The sequence below is a fragment of the Drosophila elegans genome, unplaced genomic scaffold (assembly GCF_018152505.1).
Source record: "Drosophila elegans isolate 14027-0461.03 unplaced genomic scaffold, ASM1815250v1 contig_476, whole genome shotgun sequence".
NCBI classification, from domain to species: Eukaryota; Metazoa; Arthropoda; class Insecta; order Diptera; family Drosophilidae; genus Drosophila; species Drosophila elegans.
Window position 1 is genome coordinate 385668 of NW_024545863.1, and position 17603 is coordinate 403270.

A 17603-nucleotide genomic window follows, 5' to 3' on the forward strand; every position below is an offset into this window, starting at 1 on the left:
TATCATTTAAAATGCATAAATTCTGCCGCCTGCCGGGCATTACACAAAATTTCCGTTAACAGTTTTCGTTTGCCGTTGCCAAAGTGTCGAGTGTTTGAGTTTTAGCCAAGTTTTACCACCAGCAAGACAAATACACCCGCCTTGTTCATAACATATATTATTTGCAGTCAAATTAAATCTAACAGCTGTGAATTTTACATGTGTGTGTATGCGGACGGCGAACAAATTCCGAAGCAAATATGAATTTTTAACACAATTTTCGGGCGAAACTTTTGTGAAACGTTTCTGCTTAATTAAGTATGCTTGTAAAATGGTTTGTACTAAAAGGGGTCGTTTTGGTAGATGTTGTCAAACGTTTGAAATAATCAAATGACTTCTCCTATAACATCTTATTAATTTGAGGGAAAGTTTGCCAGAGCGAAAAAAGTTGAGGCAATAATTTACACAAATTGCCAATTCTGCTGGCCGAATGATGTCCGTCCAGTCCAGCTGGGCAAAAGTCAGAATTCGGTCAAAACTTTTCCCCGGCTGGCCCACACAACTTGTTCTCACTTTATCGCATCTTTATCGGCTCCAGCTCGACAAACACGTCGCCGGAAAATTCAAATGATAAGGCTGTGGCGCACCGAGCTCAATCTGTGGGTGGTTTGGGGTAGTTTTGGGCGGTGCGGGCCCTTAAAAAATGGGTGGTGGAGCCTGCAGGGCATTGCGCGTTATGACAACATAAACGATATTTACTTTTTGTGCCTGGCTATTGCCATTTCGCCTGCCATTTCGTTATTTCTCTCGATGCCTTTTATGCGGAGTTTTGCTTTCCCTGGCTTTCCCACTCTCTCTATCCCTTTCTCTACAAAAGTTTTCGACTGTTTCTGTGTGGTGTTCTTTCTTTTTGTTCGTTTCGTTTGGGTTCTTTTTTTCTACTTTTTGCTATTTGAAGTGCTTCAAAGATTTTAGCATATTTTATTTGAATACTTTATTTCGTGAAATGATTCTGTGTGTGTATAAGTGGGTGTGGGTAGGGAAACGACATGACTTTTTCAGCTTTGTTGGCCCGCCTTTCCACCAACCCTCCCCCCCTACCCTTCGACTCATATCCGCTCTCCTAACTAGTTTCTATGTCTTTGGTGCAAAGTTTTTCCTTCAGTCGTTGGGAAATGAAATTTTTTGAAAATTTTTCCGCGGGGAAATGAAAAAGTTTGTCCTGGTGGACACAATGCGGCTGGCCCTCGATCTTTTCACCCCACACACACACACACCACTTGGCCTGCAAGTCCTAGTTAATATTACGCATACGCCGCGTATGCCCTTTTGACTTTTCGCCCCCTGAACCCGCGTTTCAACAGTTCCTTCGTCCATTTTGCGTGGCAATGTTGTAGGGACACAGAGCCAGGCGTGGGATAAGCAATAAAGGATAATGTCATTCAATGCTTTGTGTGTTCCGCGCACAGCAACCAGGACAATAACAACATCAACACCAACAACGACAACAACAAATGCGACAATGACAACGGTGACAACAACAAAAGCGGAAACGCTTGCCATCATCAGCGTCGTGCTCATCGTCTTTCGTTATCCTTATCGTTCTCGTTGTCATTGGCAATAGTTTTGTACACAGAAAATAAAGACATTACATTGACATTATTTTAAGCGCCATTTTAAACATTTTAATAACTTTATTAAACATTTTTTATAAGGTGTTGGCTGTCAAAAATTTAGTAAATTCTTTCTTGTGGAAAAACTTTTTAAAATATAGGCCCTAAAATGTACATTCACTGATTCCAGTTCTTATTTTCTTAGGTGCCTATGAGTTGAAAATTAAATTTAATAATATCCAAAGCTTCACATCAGATTTAATTATTGTATTTGGCAATATTTCTTTGAGCGGAATATTCCTTCAACTCATATTATAAAATTATATATTTTAAAGATACATAGATAGTTCTTTCTTTAGTTTAGTTCTTTCGAGTGTACCAACTTTGTTGCTGTTTTCGACTGCTTCAGCTTCTACTTTAGCTCGCTGCTGCGGCAGACAATAGTCAAAAATGTCTTCATGTCGAGGGCGAGGAGCATAACGGAAATTCGCATTTGAAAAATACTTTCTTCATTTAACAACAATGTCAGGCGACGACAAGGACGACGAGAAGGTGGAAAGTTGGGAAGGAAAAGACACTGGCAGGGTGGCAAAGTGTTGGCATTACTGTAAACCGTTTTCGTTTTACGTTTCATAATGACAAAGACAGTGGCAGCGGATCCAAAGGCAGGCGATCCAAGTCGATTGACAGACAATGGGCGGAAATGAAAGAAGCAGTTGCCAAAATCAAAAAACTGCCACTGAAACAAAAAAAAATCAAACCAAGTGGTTTTTAATGAGCGGTGCAGCTTAGGGGCAGAATAAATCCGATCAATAGTTCTTAATAATTTACAGGGCTTTCATCGTAATTATCGCATCTAAATAATCACATTGAAAATGAGTAATCCCCCTGGATTGCTGTTGCCATTGTTCCATTGTGTGGGGAAAAAGCGACTCAAGTTTCATGGGAAAACTTTTCACATAAGCGTGTACGTACGGATAGGAAAAGGGAATTGATTTTTATATAAGCCGCTGTGAAAACTTTCAGCCGCTTTCGTTGTATAAAATAAAAATAAAAATGAAAAACAATCAGCAAAATGCTGGCGTCCCATATGCGCGACAAAAAACACTTCACCCTGCCGACAGCTCATTTTCATCGGGATGTGAGTTTCCAGGAGCAAGCGCAGGACATGCGGTGACATTTCGCCAAGGGGCGTTGGCGGGCGAGGCATATTTAAATCTAATTTTGTCACTCAACAAACACTGACAAGCTTACACATTCTCCATGCAACTGATGCTGCTTATGCACTGGGAAAAAATATGTCATACGAGGCATATGTAAAAGATTTAAATAAGCTTAACAATAAAACTTAAAAATATTGGATATGGTAAATGGGCTTTGAAAATAAAGGTGTCGTTGTTTTATTAACAAAAACATTAAACTTAAGTAAAACATCGAAAGAATTTACCCATTCTTGTTAGATTCTTAAGATATTTTGAATGCATTTCATATGATTTAAAGGGATATGTACAAGTGATTTTTGGGTTTCCTATCAAGATGCTGATTAACCCCTTAAGAAACTAATAAAATAATATATAAATTTTAAATTTTTTATACAATTGGTTGTACATTTTGTTAAGTATTTAATTGATGAAAAAGATATCAGAAATTGAAATGGACGTACTTTCATTTATTAAAAATAGTTATTTATACCTTTCTAAATCAAATTTTGTTTGTGACATTTTTGTGTTTGATTTTTTCTCAGTGTAGTCCTGCTTTGAATCACTGTTATCGTGATTCTCTGTGCAACAGACGGTGGAAGAGAAGGCGACAGGGTGAGCGAAAGGAGTGGAGATAGAGGAGCATTGTTGTTGGCGCTGCTGCTGTCACTGTTGGGCGCGTTAAAAATGTCACAGCGCATTGCATACTTATTGACGCAAGTGTTAATGCACCACCACTTCGCACCACCCTCTTATTGCACCACCCATCTATTGCAACACCGCTGGTAGGCTAAATGTTACGCGCTGCATGCATTTGCGGCTGGCAAAATCCTTTCGCTTTTTGCTATTTTTTTACATTTACTTTCTGCATTGTGTGTGGAGCGGCGCATTCGACGTTTGCATATTCTCAGCTCACTCACACACAGACACACACACACATATAGGGGGTTTTCCCACCTTTTGTGGCAGGTGTTTGAATTAGCTTTCTGTGGGTTGGCCTGGCAAAGCTGCAGCACAATGGCTTGCAATTGCACAAAAGCTTATTAGGTTTTCCCTGCCGCTCGTTGCAGTCCTTTTCCCTCTGTTTCTGTGTGTGATTGCCATTTGGTTTCTGCCCAAGTCTGGCTGTGTGTGTGTGTGTGAATGTGAGTGTGTAATACTTTTTTACAACAAATAATGCGCTTTGAGGTCGCGTGCTTCACGTGTTTTAATCCATTCGCTTTTAGCCCTCCACCCGCGATTTTCCCGCTGCGCTCTTTACTTTGTGGCACTTTTACGCTTCGCTTTTAACGGCGGTGGTGCAAACGGCGGCTCCAAATCCATTTGACAATGTAAACAACAAAGGGAAACTTGGGTCCCAAAATGCAGAGTTTACTTTGATAAACAGCAGCAGTAGTTCCGGCGCAAAACTATTGGCAAGTGGAATCATTTAAACTGTTTTAACGTTTGATTTTGGGAGTGAAAACGGGCATGAACTTTAAAAATATTTTATTTTTAATTTCAATAAAATATAGTATTTACAATGCTTGCAGCAGTTATTTTAGCATGAATTGATATTTTAATTAATTTCATTCAGAAACAAATGACTAGTAAAAACCTGAAATGAAATACTTTTTAAATAATTTGAATTGCTCTTATAAAAAAAATCAGTAAAACAACATTTTGATTTCAACAACCATTTCTATTATAAGTAAAATATTGAAATGCAATATTTTTAACATCAAAATGATTTTTATAACGAAGAATTTGAAATGCAATACACTTAGCCATGAATACTTGCTCACAAAATATTGAAAATATTGAAAATGTATATTAAAAGAAAATTTTCTGTTTAATTGAACCAGACCTTATTAAAATGCCCATGCTTTAAGATACCACTCCTGGCTTTAAGTTTTTAGTTTTATTATCCAGCTTAAACCATATTTGGCTTTGCCTTTATTTAGTTGCCTTTCAGCATTTATAAGTTCCGTAAGGCTTGGCGATGGGAGTTGTCTGGCTGAGCCATGAATTATTTTCGAACAACAATGGGCGACAAGGGCTCTTTTCATCCAGCAGATGCGTTGCCCAGGGCTATAATTGAATCGAGGGATACTACCTCTTGTGTACACGGCATTTTCAGCTTGAGTTGCTGTTGATTTAATTCAAGAGCCCATGCATTTCCAATGTCGAGGGCTCGTATGAAAATTGTACAGCGATTCAACGGCTCTGTTAGACATTTATTCGGCATAATTGCTCGGCTTTTCGGGATGCGATGCAAATACGAGTGGCATTGTAACATAATTTCCGTGCAAAATACATCAAAACGGACCATGGTGGAAATCTCCATTTTCATATGTTTGCACAGCAGTCTAAACTTCACACACAGCCAGATATGTTGATGTGGTTAGTTAGCATCTGTGTTTATATTTGTATTTGCATTTTGCATTTTCTGCCGTGGTTGATGAGAGGGGAAGAGGGGGCGGCGGACGGGGGTGGTACGGATACACATGTCCATGTCCGTCACATTTGTCGTTGAACATGTAGTAGTGTTTACCTCCATTCCACAACCCATTTTATCGCTTTTTTCTCTGTCGATTTGGCCTGGCACATTTGTGTTTGTTCAGCTACTTTTGCGGTTTGCCGCTTTTCGCGCACATTTCAACCACATTTGTAGTCACTCCGGATTGGACAAACGCCAAAAAAGGAGTTCAAGTGGGCGAAAGGAGAAGGCCACCTAAAGTTTTGATTACAGCTTCTAAAATGAATTTAGCTTTAATTATTATGATCGTTTTTCTTAGGGAAACGTACAACTGTATATTATTAACTATTTTACTAAGACATTTTTTTTACAAGATGTTTCATAAATAACAATAAATACAATAATATAAAAATATCATTAAAATATTAGACTGAGCACGAAGTTCAAATACACAAACTATGTAAATTGTTTGCATTTTTAATAAACAAACCTCATATACACAACTATTATCATAAAACAACAGTACAAATGTACTTTGTCGGTACATGTATTGATTGTCCATTGATCGCTAATTTTTAGTCCCTAATGAGGCCATCGCAGTTTAGATAGCCACTCCTAGTTTAATGCCTCATCATTTGAATTCGGTTCGATAATCGGGAAAGCGCAGGAAATTAATTAGAAATGCCGGCAAATTGAAACGCATTACCATACAAATCTATAATTTCAACGAAATTAGTGAACATTTTTATCGCAATGCAATGTTTTTGAAATTTTTAGCGCGCGCTTCGTCGTCGTTTGTGTGTTTTTGTACAACGGGGCGTATGCGCAATTTGATGTGCTCGCAATTCAATTAAATTCGGCAAATTAAAGCGAACTGGTAACGCTGAAGTGAAATTTAATTGCATGGGGGACCGATTCCCCTTTTGGTCTCTCGTTTTTTCTCTGGGGAAGCCAGTGGAAAGTGCAGCACGTATTTATTAGCTGACGTGCATTGATGAAGGTCGAACCAGCGAATGCGTGATCAACTGAAACGGGGGGTTGATGGTTGGTTGGTGCTTGATAAAGCTGGCAAAAATTCCCTCTGGCCGTTGATTGACTCACGATTATGCAATAAAACAGCGCACGACAGGCAGGACAACACTCAAATCCCGCAGAGACAATGGCCCACAGACCATCCATCCATCGTCTTGCTCGCTTCCCTTATTTGCCATCGAGGCACATCGGGGTGTTTGTGTGGATTTCATTGGCTCCATTTCAACAGCAGCTTTTCAAAAGCTAAAACTTTTTTATGTCCAACTCATTAAAAATGTGCGCCAATGGACTTTATGCAGGCCAGGCCCGGGATCCTTGATTCCTTTCTGACTTGGCTCGAGCTTCGTTCTGTTACCACACATATACACATTGGAATATACACAGAATCAGGGCAAAATACTTGTGCACTTGAAGAAAATTTAGCTGAGCTTTGACTTTAATATTTTTGAACTTTTTGTAAGCTAGTGTTTTATATTTGGAGCCTCATTAACGGAAATAACTTACCAACCACGTAACTTTTTAACTTAGTAAGTACATTAATTACGTTCTAACTTAATTTAATTTACTTATTCAAAGAAAATGTTTTAAGACCGCTGTTTTAAATTAAAGTTAAATTTTTTCTACAATTTTTTTATCCTTTAGATCTTTGTTTATCTGAATGACATACTCAATATAAGACTGTCGTCTATCTTATTCCAATGAATACAATAATAAAAAAATGGTTGTTTCGGCTTTATCCAGTTATTTTTCCCTATGTTGATTTTAGGATGTTTTCCGCTTGAATATCTCGCATTTTGCCTGAATACCAATGGACGACCAAGTTGAAGCCAGAAAGCCAAATGCAATTTCCAAGTTTTTAATGTGCGAAATTTCTAATTTAAGATTTACGATATTTTTATGTCGAATTACGGACCCCCCGTTGCCGTTGATGTTCGCTCCTTTTCGTGCTCTGGTGTTTGGCTGTGAATTCTTCTGGCCAGCTGCTTTATGATGGGAAGTTGGCCCGTTTTGCCCATTGGCCCATTTGCCCTGCCCGTTGGCTTTTAATGGAGCCCGGGACTCTTTAATTGTGGAACTCTGTGCGTAATGCAGCAGCAGGCCCCGCCGGATGGGTATATTTTTGGGCTCTTAATTATGGACACGCCCAAAGGTCAATGGTCGCCTTTTGATGCAAATTTTATGGACTGGAACTTAATTGGGCCCCGGCCCCCACAGAGAAAACTGAAAAATCTGCCGCCGGCATATAAAATGCCCTGTCCAAATTGTTTTGCGACTAACCAATTGACTAAAACCAACAAAAATTCGAAGCTGGTGCAGATTTAATGTGCATTTGTTTTTGTCGCGGTTTGTTTGTGTTTTTCGAGGGAAGAAAGGTCAGGGGACGGGACGAGTTTTTGGGGATTTGTAAACGCAGCGATTGCAGATGCAGTTTTGTTAGTTAGGGCAATAAATTGTTGGCTCCATTTGGTTTCTAGAGGGGAGGGCAAGGGAAAGGGGAAAAGGGAAAGGGGAAAGGGATGTGTCAGATGCAGAGATTGCATAAAATAAATTGGTCAGCGATTGATTTGGGGGATTTTCCGAACAATTTATTACCACCGAGATAAAGGCATTTGAGTGTCAACATCAAAATGGCAACATTCCATTCCATTCGAATGCCCAACCCAGTCAAATATTTTCCCTTTAATCCTTTTTGCGTGACCTACACGGCAACAAATATTGTTTTGGGAGTAAAGTGTATTCGGGTTTTAGCTCTATCAAATTTTAAATAATGTTGATATCGATTTGTTAGCATATAAAAATATTAAGGTAAATAATCTTAGTTATATACTATTCTTGAGGTAATCTATTTTCATTAGAACGTGAAACACACAGAATTTATAAAAAGGAAATTTTGTTAATAAGGTATAATATACAATTGAAGTATTAGAAACCTTTATTTGAAAAAAAGCTTAAAAATGCTATTTCTAAAAATTCCACAATTTATTTAAAAGCTCCCTTTTAAACAATACAGTTCTCTGACTATATTAGCTTTCGTTTGTACCCCAAAAAAGTGTTAAAATAAAATGTAAAATATTTATTGACTTGGAACATTTTTCTGAGTGAATCTTTAATGTCACATTTTACAGCACATTAGGCAGACACCCGAGTCGAGTGCAATTTAAACCGCTTAAGTGAAAAGAGAAGCGTCGACACGTGCTCCGTTGGCCAAAAAAGGGAGACAGCGATTTCCAGTGGTGACCGAAAAAAGAAACCGCAAAAACCGTATCTCAATTGCAATCACTCAAAACAACGGAAATGACGCTTAGCACAACTTCCTGTCGCTCCGGCGGACAAGCGGACGGACAAATGAAAGTATCCACAGCTACGGGACGATGCGCAGCACCACCGCACCACCCAAACACAACCACCCACTAGAATTGTAATTCATGTCGCTAGGGGAGTTTTCTTTTTTGGCATATTTGTCAACTATGTTTCCACTGCACACATGATGAGGTGGGATGGTGGGCGAACGGTGGGTGGAAGTGGGAAAAGTGGCCGTATAGGACCAGTCATACACCACTGACTGGCACATTCAAGTGCAATTTCCTTGTAATGCGAAACTATGTCATTTTGGCACGGACGCGAGCCGAAAAGCAGTTCCAGGACCGCTGATTCGGCCCTAGGTACAGGCAAGCCTCCATAAATTATACTGACAAACGTACATTATTAAAGAAAACATTTTTATATATATATTTTTTTATCGTCTTTCATTACGTAAATTGCTGGAAATTTAAATTTATGTTTCAGAAGATTTATATAAATATTTTTTTTTTGCAATATCTGTATTTTTTACCATCAATTTTGTCTTAATTTTTCTAAAAGTATAATATACCCTAAAAAATGTTTGTCAAGTTTTAAAAAGTTCGACTATACTTTTTAAGAAAGAAAAGTGAAATGATAAGCTGTTTCTATATATCATATCTTACTTGAAATGTATGCCAAATTTGATTCAAAATTGGAAGTTAAGTTTTAGGGTTCAAATATAATAAATAAATAATAAAAACTTTGAGATTTTTGTATTGGAAGATATGTAGTTGAACAAACACCTGTAGGAAGTTAAGTTTTGTTTCCTTTACATAATATTTAACATATAAGAAGAAATACGGGATTTTTCGATCGGATGGTGATAAAACTGTGAATGTTTTGTTACGTAAATCACCACTTCGAGATAAATCTTGTTGGGGAAACCAATTTAGGGACATTCGTCTGTACTTGCTCGCAGCGCATGCATGCAAACATGACACGTTGGCGCACTTGTGATGACACTCGTGTCCACCTGGCAGCTAGATCCTGGCACTCGCAACTCGGCCCTGAGCTCATGGCACCCAGCGATTGCAGCTGCAACCGGATGCGGAACCAGAAGCTCTCGTCCTGAGCTGGAGCCGGAATGCCGAAGAGCCGGAGTGCCGAAATAGCCGGCAAGCAAAGTGGCTACGAGAGTGACGGGCTCTGGGTCTTGGAGACACAATTCCGAGGGGAGGTCCTTGGCAACCGGTGTGACAGGCGGCATTTGATAATGTCAAGCCCCAAATCAGCAACAGACACCGACCAAACGGAGGGGGGACAATTGCAGGTTGCGATTTCAGCCAGTAGTTGCCACTTGGCCGGGCACACATGGCCCACCAGCTGAAGTGTCTGCCTGGACCGAAGTCGAGTGCGGTTTGTCTGGCCGGCCGGTGGCAAAACTAAGCTACCATAGTTTAACTCCTGCACATCCTTAATTGCCGCTGAATTTGTCTCCATTCCTTTTGTCTTTACAGAACAGTTTCACATTTTTGTGGGCGACCTGAGTGCCGAAATCGAGACGCAACAGTTGAAAGATGCATTCACCCCATTCGGAGAAATATCGTAAGTACCGGGAAAAGTTTATAGATTATCCTTATTCTCAGTTAAGAATAAGAATTTTATGCGTTAACTAAGTATGCTCAAACAATTTTAATTAAAGTTAGTTATAATGACTAACTTAAATATATCCTATTTTCTCCATTGAAAATAAGAATTTGTTCCATTTACTTATTATGCTCAAACGTATTTCATAATTAGGATCGGTCTACTAATTAATAAAATTGTTTTTACGGCTTCTCTCACTTTGCCCCACTCCACAAAACCTTTTCCAGCATCGATCCTTGTTTCGGTCAGCACATTAACTCCAATCAAAGAACATTTTGCCGCACTTGTGCCGGCCCAGCAAATTGTTAAATAAACAAATAAACGGCAAATGAAGTCCCCCGTCTACCGGCGCCTAATTTATGAATAATTAGCCAGCCGAGAGGGTGCATGTCGAAGGAAACCGCGAAATGTTTCTGCCAAAGCAACGTGAATTTCTCTGGTTTTACGTTTCGCTTTGTTGTTTTTTCCCAGCTGCCTTCTGAAAACCACGAGTGAATGGACCATAGAAACGTGGGCGCTCCCAAGCAACGGGCAATAAATTAATAATTTAATTTTCGACTTTTTTGTTTGAGCAGCCCAGAAAGGGGGCAGAAAAACAAACTGCAATGGGGACCAGTTGAAAGCCACAAGCAGCTGTCGACGCCGGGGCAAACAAATGCCGGTCGAGTGGCCCAAAAAAATATTAGAGCAGAACAAGTGAAAGCAAATAAAACTGATTTATATACATACACCCCAAGTACAGGTGGGGATGCCTATGTATATATATATATATTTTTATGCCTGGCTCAGAAATGTTGCGCCTGCTCATCAGGTCACTAACCAAAAAAAAGATATCCAGGGAGCGTGTTTCGCAGGCTTTTCAGTTGCCACTTCCTTAATTAATGAGCATCAGCCTTCGACTCCGCCTCCGCCTTCCAGCTTCCAGCCCCTCGCTATTTGCTTTCGGTTCTTTTGAGAAACGTTGAGCTCATTTTGCCAGAAACTATTTATTCGAGTGCACACAGAAAAAAAAACATTCAGAAGAACTCAAATTGTCATCAATTTAATATTTAGTTAAGTTGACAAAGTGCCTTAAATTTCGAAACCCACCTTAAACTGATTTAATATTTTGAGTACTTTTTCTTAAGGACCTAAAGATTTGTTTAAATTTGTTTTAAGCATTAAAACATTGAAGACTATGAACTTTACGCATTTACTTAGAATACTCTGCCAAATAAATTAGTATAAATCTACTAGCATCTTCTTCGTAATAATGAAAGTATACCACATATATATTTTGAGATTCTCATCTTTAAACATATAAATATATATATGATATATTCGTTCTCTACAGAAAAATATTTATTCTATAGGTCTTCTAAAGTTTATCTAAACTTAATGTTTGTCTAGACTTCACTAAAAATGTTTCAGAAACAAAAAGGTGTTTGATTTGAAATTGGGTTGCAGATTTTTAAAAATCTGTTAATTCTAAATCTAGACACAAATCTATTTAATGTTGTGTGTATTTAGCTTTTGTCTAAACTTTACTACAAATATTTCAGCATCAAAAACGTATTTCTTTTTAATTAGTTACGTTATTAATCTAAAATCAGTAGTTTCTAAATTAAGAAAATGATTTTCTTTGTGCATTGCCTAACGTTCATTTAATATTTTAAGGGCTTAGCCTTTTGATGTGCTGTGGTGGATTTTTGGGAGCGGTTTGTCCGACGACCCGCCGTCTGCAAATACTGTTTTTCCGCATGTTTATTTTAAGCGAGCGCAAATCTACGAAATAATTACATTTTTCAACTACACCTGAAGTGGCTCTTTGCTGCCTTCGGGGCCCGAGGAGCCGGCTTCAAAGACATCCTCCTGCCAGGACAACAGAGTATCCTTCGTCGCAGCCTTCGCCTCCTAATTTATTGCTCTTTATGCCTTGAGTGCCCGCGTGGGAAATAATCGCAAATATGTTGTCGTCTCCGGCTTGAGCTACTTTTCATCATCAGGTTAACAGCACTCATGGGTGGATTTTTCATTTAGGAAGCTAAATTTATACAACAATTCTGCCCTTGGCTCCAGCTTCTTTTTAATTAACTGGCTTAACTTTTAAACTGCGGTAAAGAGTGCAAACTTTACCAAGTAAGATGTGTGTGTGGAAAATTCTTCATAACTGAAAGTTTTTGTGGTTTTAGTTTTAGTTTCGGAGACGGAGACGGAGACGGAGACATAGACACTACTCATTTTGAAAGTCGATTGTAAGTTATTGAAATGAAAACAAAAGAAACTTAATGCCCCAATTATTGTAATGCCTTTGGCATCTACGCCACAACTGTAATCCCCCTCCTAATCCTTCAAAATAATTAAGTCTCTTTGAGTTTCCAAATCAATCAACACCTTATGCTTAATCAAAACCTCCGAGCACACTTGTCCACTTTCTCATGATTTGGGCCTGGGGCATTAATATATATAGTTCCTTATCGCAGCAATTTAGTGGACTGCCAGACACCAAAAATCCGATTAGACTAGGACCCTAATTCGCATTCTTATAATGCCCATAAAACACAACGCCCCGAGTGTGCTCGTTTTAATACAGCTAATTAATTATTCGGCTGGTCGAAAGGATCAACATAAAACCCAGCCACTACTCTATGCTAGCTGGCCAATTAGGGAAATTCGCAGAAATCAATCGACTGCAGCAGTTTAAGCCATACCCGAAGTGCTAAGACGATGACGGGCAGTTCAAGGGGTTCGATGTATACGAGGCATTTAATACCACACTCGTGACCGAGCACAAAACTGAAATTCAATTATCCGCCTGCGGTGGGCGGACGGCTCAAATTGCGTCTGCTTGTCGATGCAGTCGCCGCATAACCATAACCATGGAAATAACCATGGCCAAAACCATAACCAGATAGCACTGCTCCTGATTAATCACATGCAATATGTTCAGGCCTCCCCGGCATCGAACTCGAATTCGTTTCACAAGGCGTATTCATAAATAAAACCAGATTCAGGTTCAGAATCGGAATCAGTATGAGACAAACAAAGGGGACCGGCACAATGGGCAAATTGATTAGCGAGCAGTACTGCTGTGGCAGTATTAGTTTCCTCGATATTGCTGCCGGCTCTCATAATTCAATTACATTTTTGTGCTGCATTGCTAACGAGGCTTCTCGGCCGGCTCCGGCTGCTGTAATTGGCAGCCCTTCCTCTGTTGCTGTTGCTGTTTGCCGCCTTTCATTGTCGATCACAAAAGGCTTTACTTGGCCTTTGTGCACAAGTTTGACCCATTAAAATTCCAAAATCCCTAAGAGAAAAATACACCTCGGCAAATACACTTCAAACTTTAATCATAAAAATAGGGAATTCTCATAAAATTATTTCGTGTGTATTCTATAAATGAATACACAACTTTCTAATTGCATTTTATTATATTAAAACTTATGAAATTTTGAAAAAAAAACAACCTCGTAGACAATATTGGAAGTATTTACGGATATAAAATTCAACAAGTACTTTAGAATTAGTTAACCTAAATCATTAGTAACCATTTCTTAGGCTAAACATTTACTTGAAAAAGATAATTTTATAAAAATGTGTAATAAATTTGAAAGCCCTAATCAAACATTTAGAAATGTATCATCAGTTAGATGAATATATATATTTCTCTCTGTGCACCCACACAAAACTTATGCCAGAACTTACGTGAAAAGTCCTGAAGAGGTCGACAACAAAAAAAAGCTAAGAAATCAACAAGATAATAGTTGATAGTTGCGACTGGGAATGCGAATGGAAATAAACTTGCTCGCTATCTGGTTCGCTTTTTTTCGGTTACTTTTAATGACACTTGGGAAAGTTTTGATTTTGGTTTGCTGTCTACCATCTCCAGACTGCAGACTACAGACTCTTTCCTCTGCCACTTTGCCACCTAGCCACGACGTCATTAAGTTGATATTTCTCCTGTTTTTTTTATGGGGCATATAATTTTGTAGCCTCCGTCTTAGCGACAGCTCTCGATTGGGACGATGCTGAAAATGAGCAAAACTTCCAACTTAATCTATTCAGAAAGTTGCCTTTGCTGCAGCTAGAGCTTGAGCTTCAGCTTCGTCCTCAGCCCTTTTCATAAACTTCAAAATGCGCTTGTGCACGTCGTCAAGTTAACTTCGCTTTCGCTCCTTTCTGCACTCTTGCAGTTCGACTTTGTGTTCTGGAAAAGGGGAAACGGAAACCAATGATCGGCGACAAGTGGGAAGCGGAAATGGCGGAAAAAGTTGGGCACCCCGCGACATCTAACTCTGCGCTTTTAAGTAGGCGGCGGCTTTTGTTGCGAGGCGGCGAGTGACAAATCAAAATCGCATTCAAATGCGACGCGGCGTGCAGCGGAAGTTAATGCGAAAAACTTTTGCCCCAAAACGCGCACAATCAGTCAAGCATCTCCTTGGCACTCTTCTCGATTTTCCATGCACATCAAAAAAATATATAATCCCAAAGTTAAAAAGTGAAATAGAAGATTTTGATATCTACCCAAAAACAAAAAATTGTAACACACAAATGAAATTATGGGTAGGGTTTGATTAATTCTAAAATATGTTGGGAAAATTTATATTAAAGAAAATATTATTAAAATTTCTCAGTTCTTTTTGTTCAATGTGACTTTGCCGGATTTTCTCTCAATCCTTCGCTCTGTTTGTGCGTAGTGTGAAAAATGAGTCTTGGCAGTTTGTGTTGCAACCGCAAAAGCCTGACACTTTTTCACGCCGCCTGCGACGATTTATATTTGTGGCAAGTGTCAAAAGTTAGACCCAAGTTTTGCGACTTTAAAGCGCCACTCAATGCAAATTAAAGCAAATTGAAATCGGTCGAAAGTACATTCAGCTGTGTAAACTTTTTAATATAATTTTAATGGCCAGCAAAGTTTGCACAATCATTAAATGGCAAACAATTTTCGTTTTCAATTTGTTCAGATTCTGTATCAATACACCACCGGCTTAATGCTTAGATAATAGACATGGCAAATCAGGAGGGAAGGAGGCGGAGAAGGGGCCCACAGGCATAAATTTATTTAATTTACTTTCATGCTGTGGCAAGGCAGGGCAACTTTGCCCATAAAATACGCATTAATTCATTAAAATTGACAAAGGCGAAACAGGACGAGTGCCAAGCACGGTTGGCTGCCTTTTGGACAGCATTCAGTGCCAAATGCTAGCCGTTTGAATGACTGAATGACTGGGTGACTGAGTGAGTGAGCGACTGACAATGTCCAGCGTTTCTGCTTTTCGCACTGGGGCCAACTAAACGGAGCCAAAACAGTTTCCAAAACGGCGCCCCACAGCGGCTAAATGTATGTAAATAAAAGTGCTTCAGTCGCGAGAAGAGCGGCGCCTTTTTAAATTAAATCAACGGAAATAAAAGGGACAACAAGGGATAGCGGCGTCCCAAAAAACTTTTTTATCGCGCCAACAAAGCCGCGCCAGAAATTATGCTGCAATGAAGACGACAACGACAACGACAACGAGTAGTAGTCCTTTTCGTCCTTGGACGAGGAGCGACAATTTTTGGCTGGCGCTTAAAATGGCACTTTGGCTGCCTGTCATTTGCAGGCAGCGCGGCACAAATTGAATTTAACTGCAGTTTCTGGGCCTCGACTTCGGCTTCGGCTTCGCCGGAATTGAGCTGCTGCCAAAAAATAAGAAAAAACAGCGTCGACCCTCCGGGGCCCGCACATATGTTGAAAGTTTATCACTTGGCCAAATAAAAATTTGCTACTCGGTACGGCCTTGCTGGCTTGCTCTAAACTTTTTGGCTACAAATTTATTGGCAATAAATTGACTGCCATTAAAGTAAGCGAATAAAAAATGGCTGCCAACGCATAAATCCCCCAAATAATTTGACAAAATGAGTCACACAGATTGAGTGGCCCATTTTAGAGCCTCCGGCTCTACGAAGTCACAGGTGCAATTTCGACACGGAAATGTAATTTTAAAGCACTCAACGACCTCTGGGGCAAGCGGCCCCAACTTTGAGACCGAAAAAATTAGCAGCGAATGGAAAAGAGGCAAAAAATAACATAATCATGGACCAATAAAGTCGCCCTATGCACAGAAAAAAAATGTTACTAGGACACCATTCAATCTATGATTAATTTGTCTAACAGTGCGTCCATTGAGACTTCGAACTATCTTATTTATGTTTGGAACTTTAGAATCCTTTCAATATTCATAAAGCTTAAATTCATTTTAATTTAATGAAAAATATATATCTCTGAGGTATTCATATTACTTAGGTCACGTTTTAATTCAGGAAAAAATCCATTTTATATATTGGTAGCCAGTAGATCAAGCTTTTTTAGCCCAGTGTGCAGCCTGTACAGGTGCCTCTGCCTCTTTAGTGACACTCTGCGGCAGGATGGCGAAGGAGCTGCAAACAAGAGAAATCTAATCAAAGCTAATCCAACAAAAGCGAATGCCGGGGCAATGTCGAGCGAGCGCCTTTTGTTTGCCCCAAGTGGCGTAAGCGCGGAAATTTGCTTGGCCAGAGACTCAAGGGCCCATCGCCCGACTGCCCTGGTAGACATTTATTTAAAATACAAGCTATAAAATGAGCTACCGGATGTGGCGGTTGCGGATGCGGATGCGGATGCGGATGGCCATGCAGATCTGCCAGAGAGTCAGCCAAGTGTCGAGTGCCCTGTAATTGCCGGACAAAGGTAAACGCCCGAGGGGCGGGCTCAAAGCAGAAAAGATAAGGGCAAGGCGGCAAGGAGAGGGGAATTAAATGAATTTGATTTACGTTTTTAAAGCCAAATAAACGCCTTTCAATTAAGTCGAAGGCAGGAGCAGAAGCAGAAGCAGAAGCAGAAGCGGCAGCCGCACCAGCTGCCCACGATTTTCCACCATCCGATGTCTTTTATTGACTTTGGCAGTGGCTGTGCCGCTGACAGCGTTCGTTGGCATTGGTCTCTGGCAAAATACTCGAAAAACCACCGCAAACACCTGACGAGCATTCATTCGATGCCACCTGCCCCGAGCTGGCCATCCTCCCTCTCGCTCTATCTCGCTCCCACCCCCGTCCACAATCATCGTTTGCATAGAGCGCTCATACGCCCTGTTGCCTCGTTTCGCTCTTGTCGTTACATTTTCAACCGGACGTTTACACTGGGCATAAAGATTGCATTTATATTAGTTTTATAAGTGGTTTCTTAATTTAAAATTTGAATTTCGAATGAAACTGATATTAAGACTACTTTTACCTTGGGCAATGATTTGGATAAAAAATTTATAAACAATTTTATATATGAATAATACTAAGAAATTAAAACTTGATTAAACACAATTTTTTTAAATATATCATATAACATAATATATATTAAATGTTATTCAATTATAAATTTTATTACAAAATATTATTAAAAGT

At 39.5% G+C, this 17603-nt stretch overlaps 1 protein-coding gene across 5 annotated transcripts in view; it reads left to right on the forward strand.

Annotated features, from left to right (window-relative positions):
• Positions 1–17603, forward strand: part of LOC108148742 (nucleolysin TIA-1) — a 98547-nt gene that overhangs the window by 45449 nt on the left and 35495 nt on the right. For all 5 annotated transcript variants that reach the window (XM_017275933.2, XM_017275931.2, XM_017275934.2 and 2 more), the window contains exon 3: positions 10082–10169. In XM_017275933.2, coding sequence (XP_017131422.1) covers positions 10082–10169 — 88 coding nt within the window. The remainder of the gene's footprint in view (positions 1–10081; positions 10170–17603) is intronic.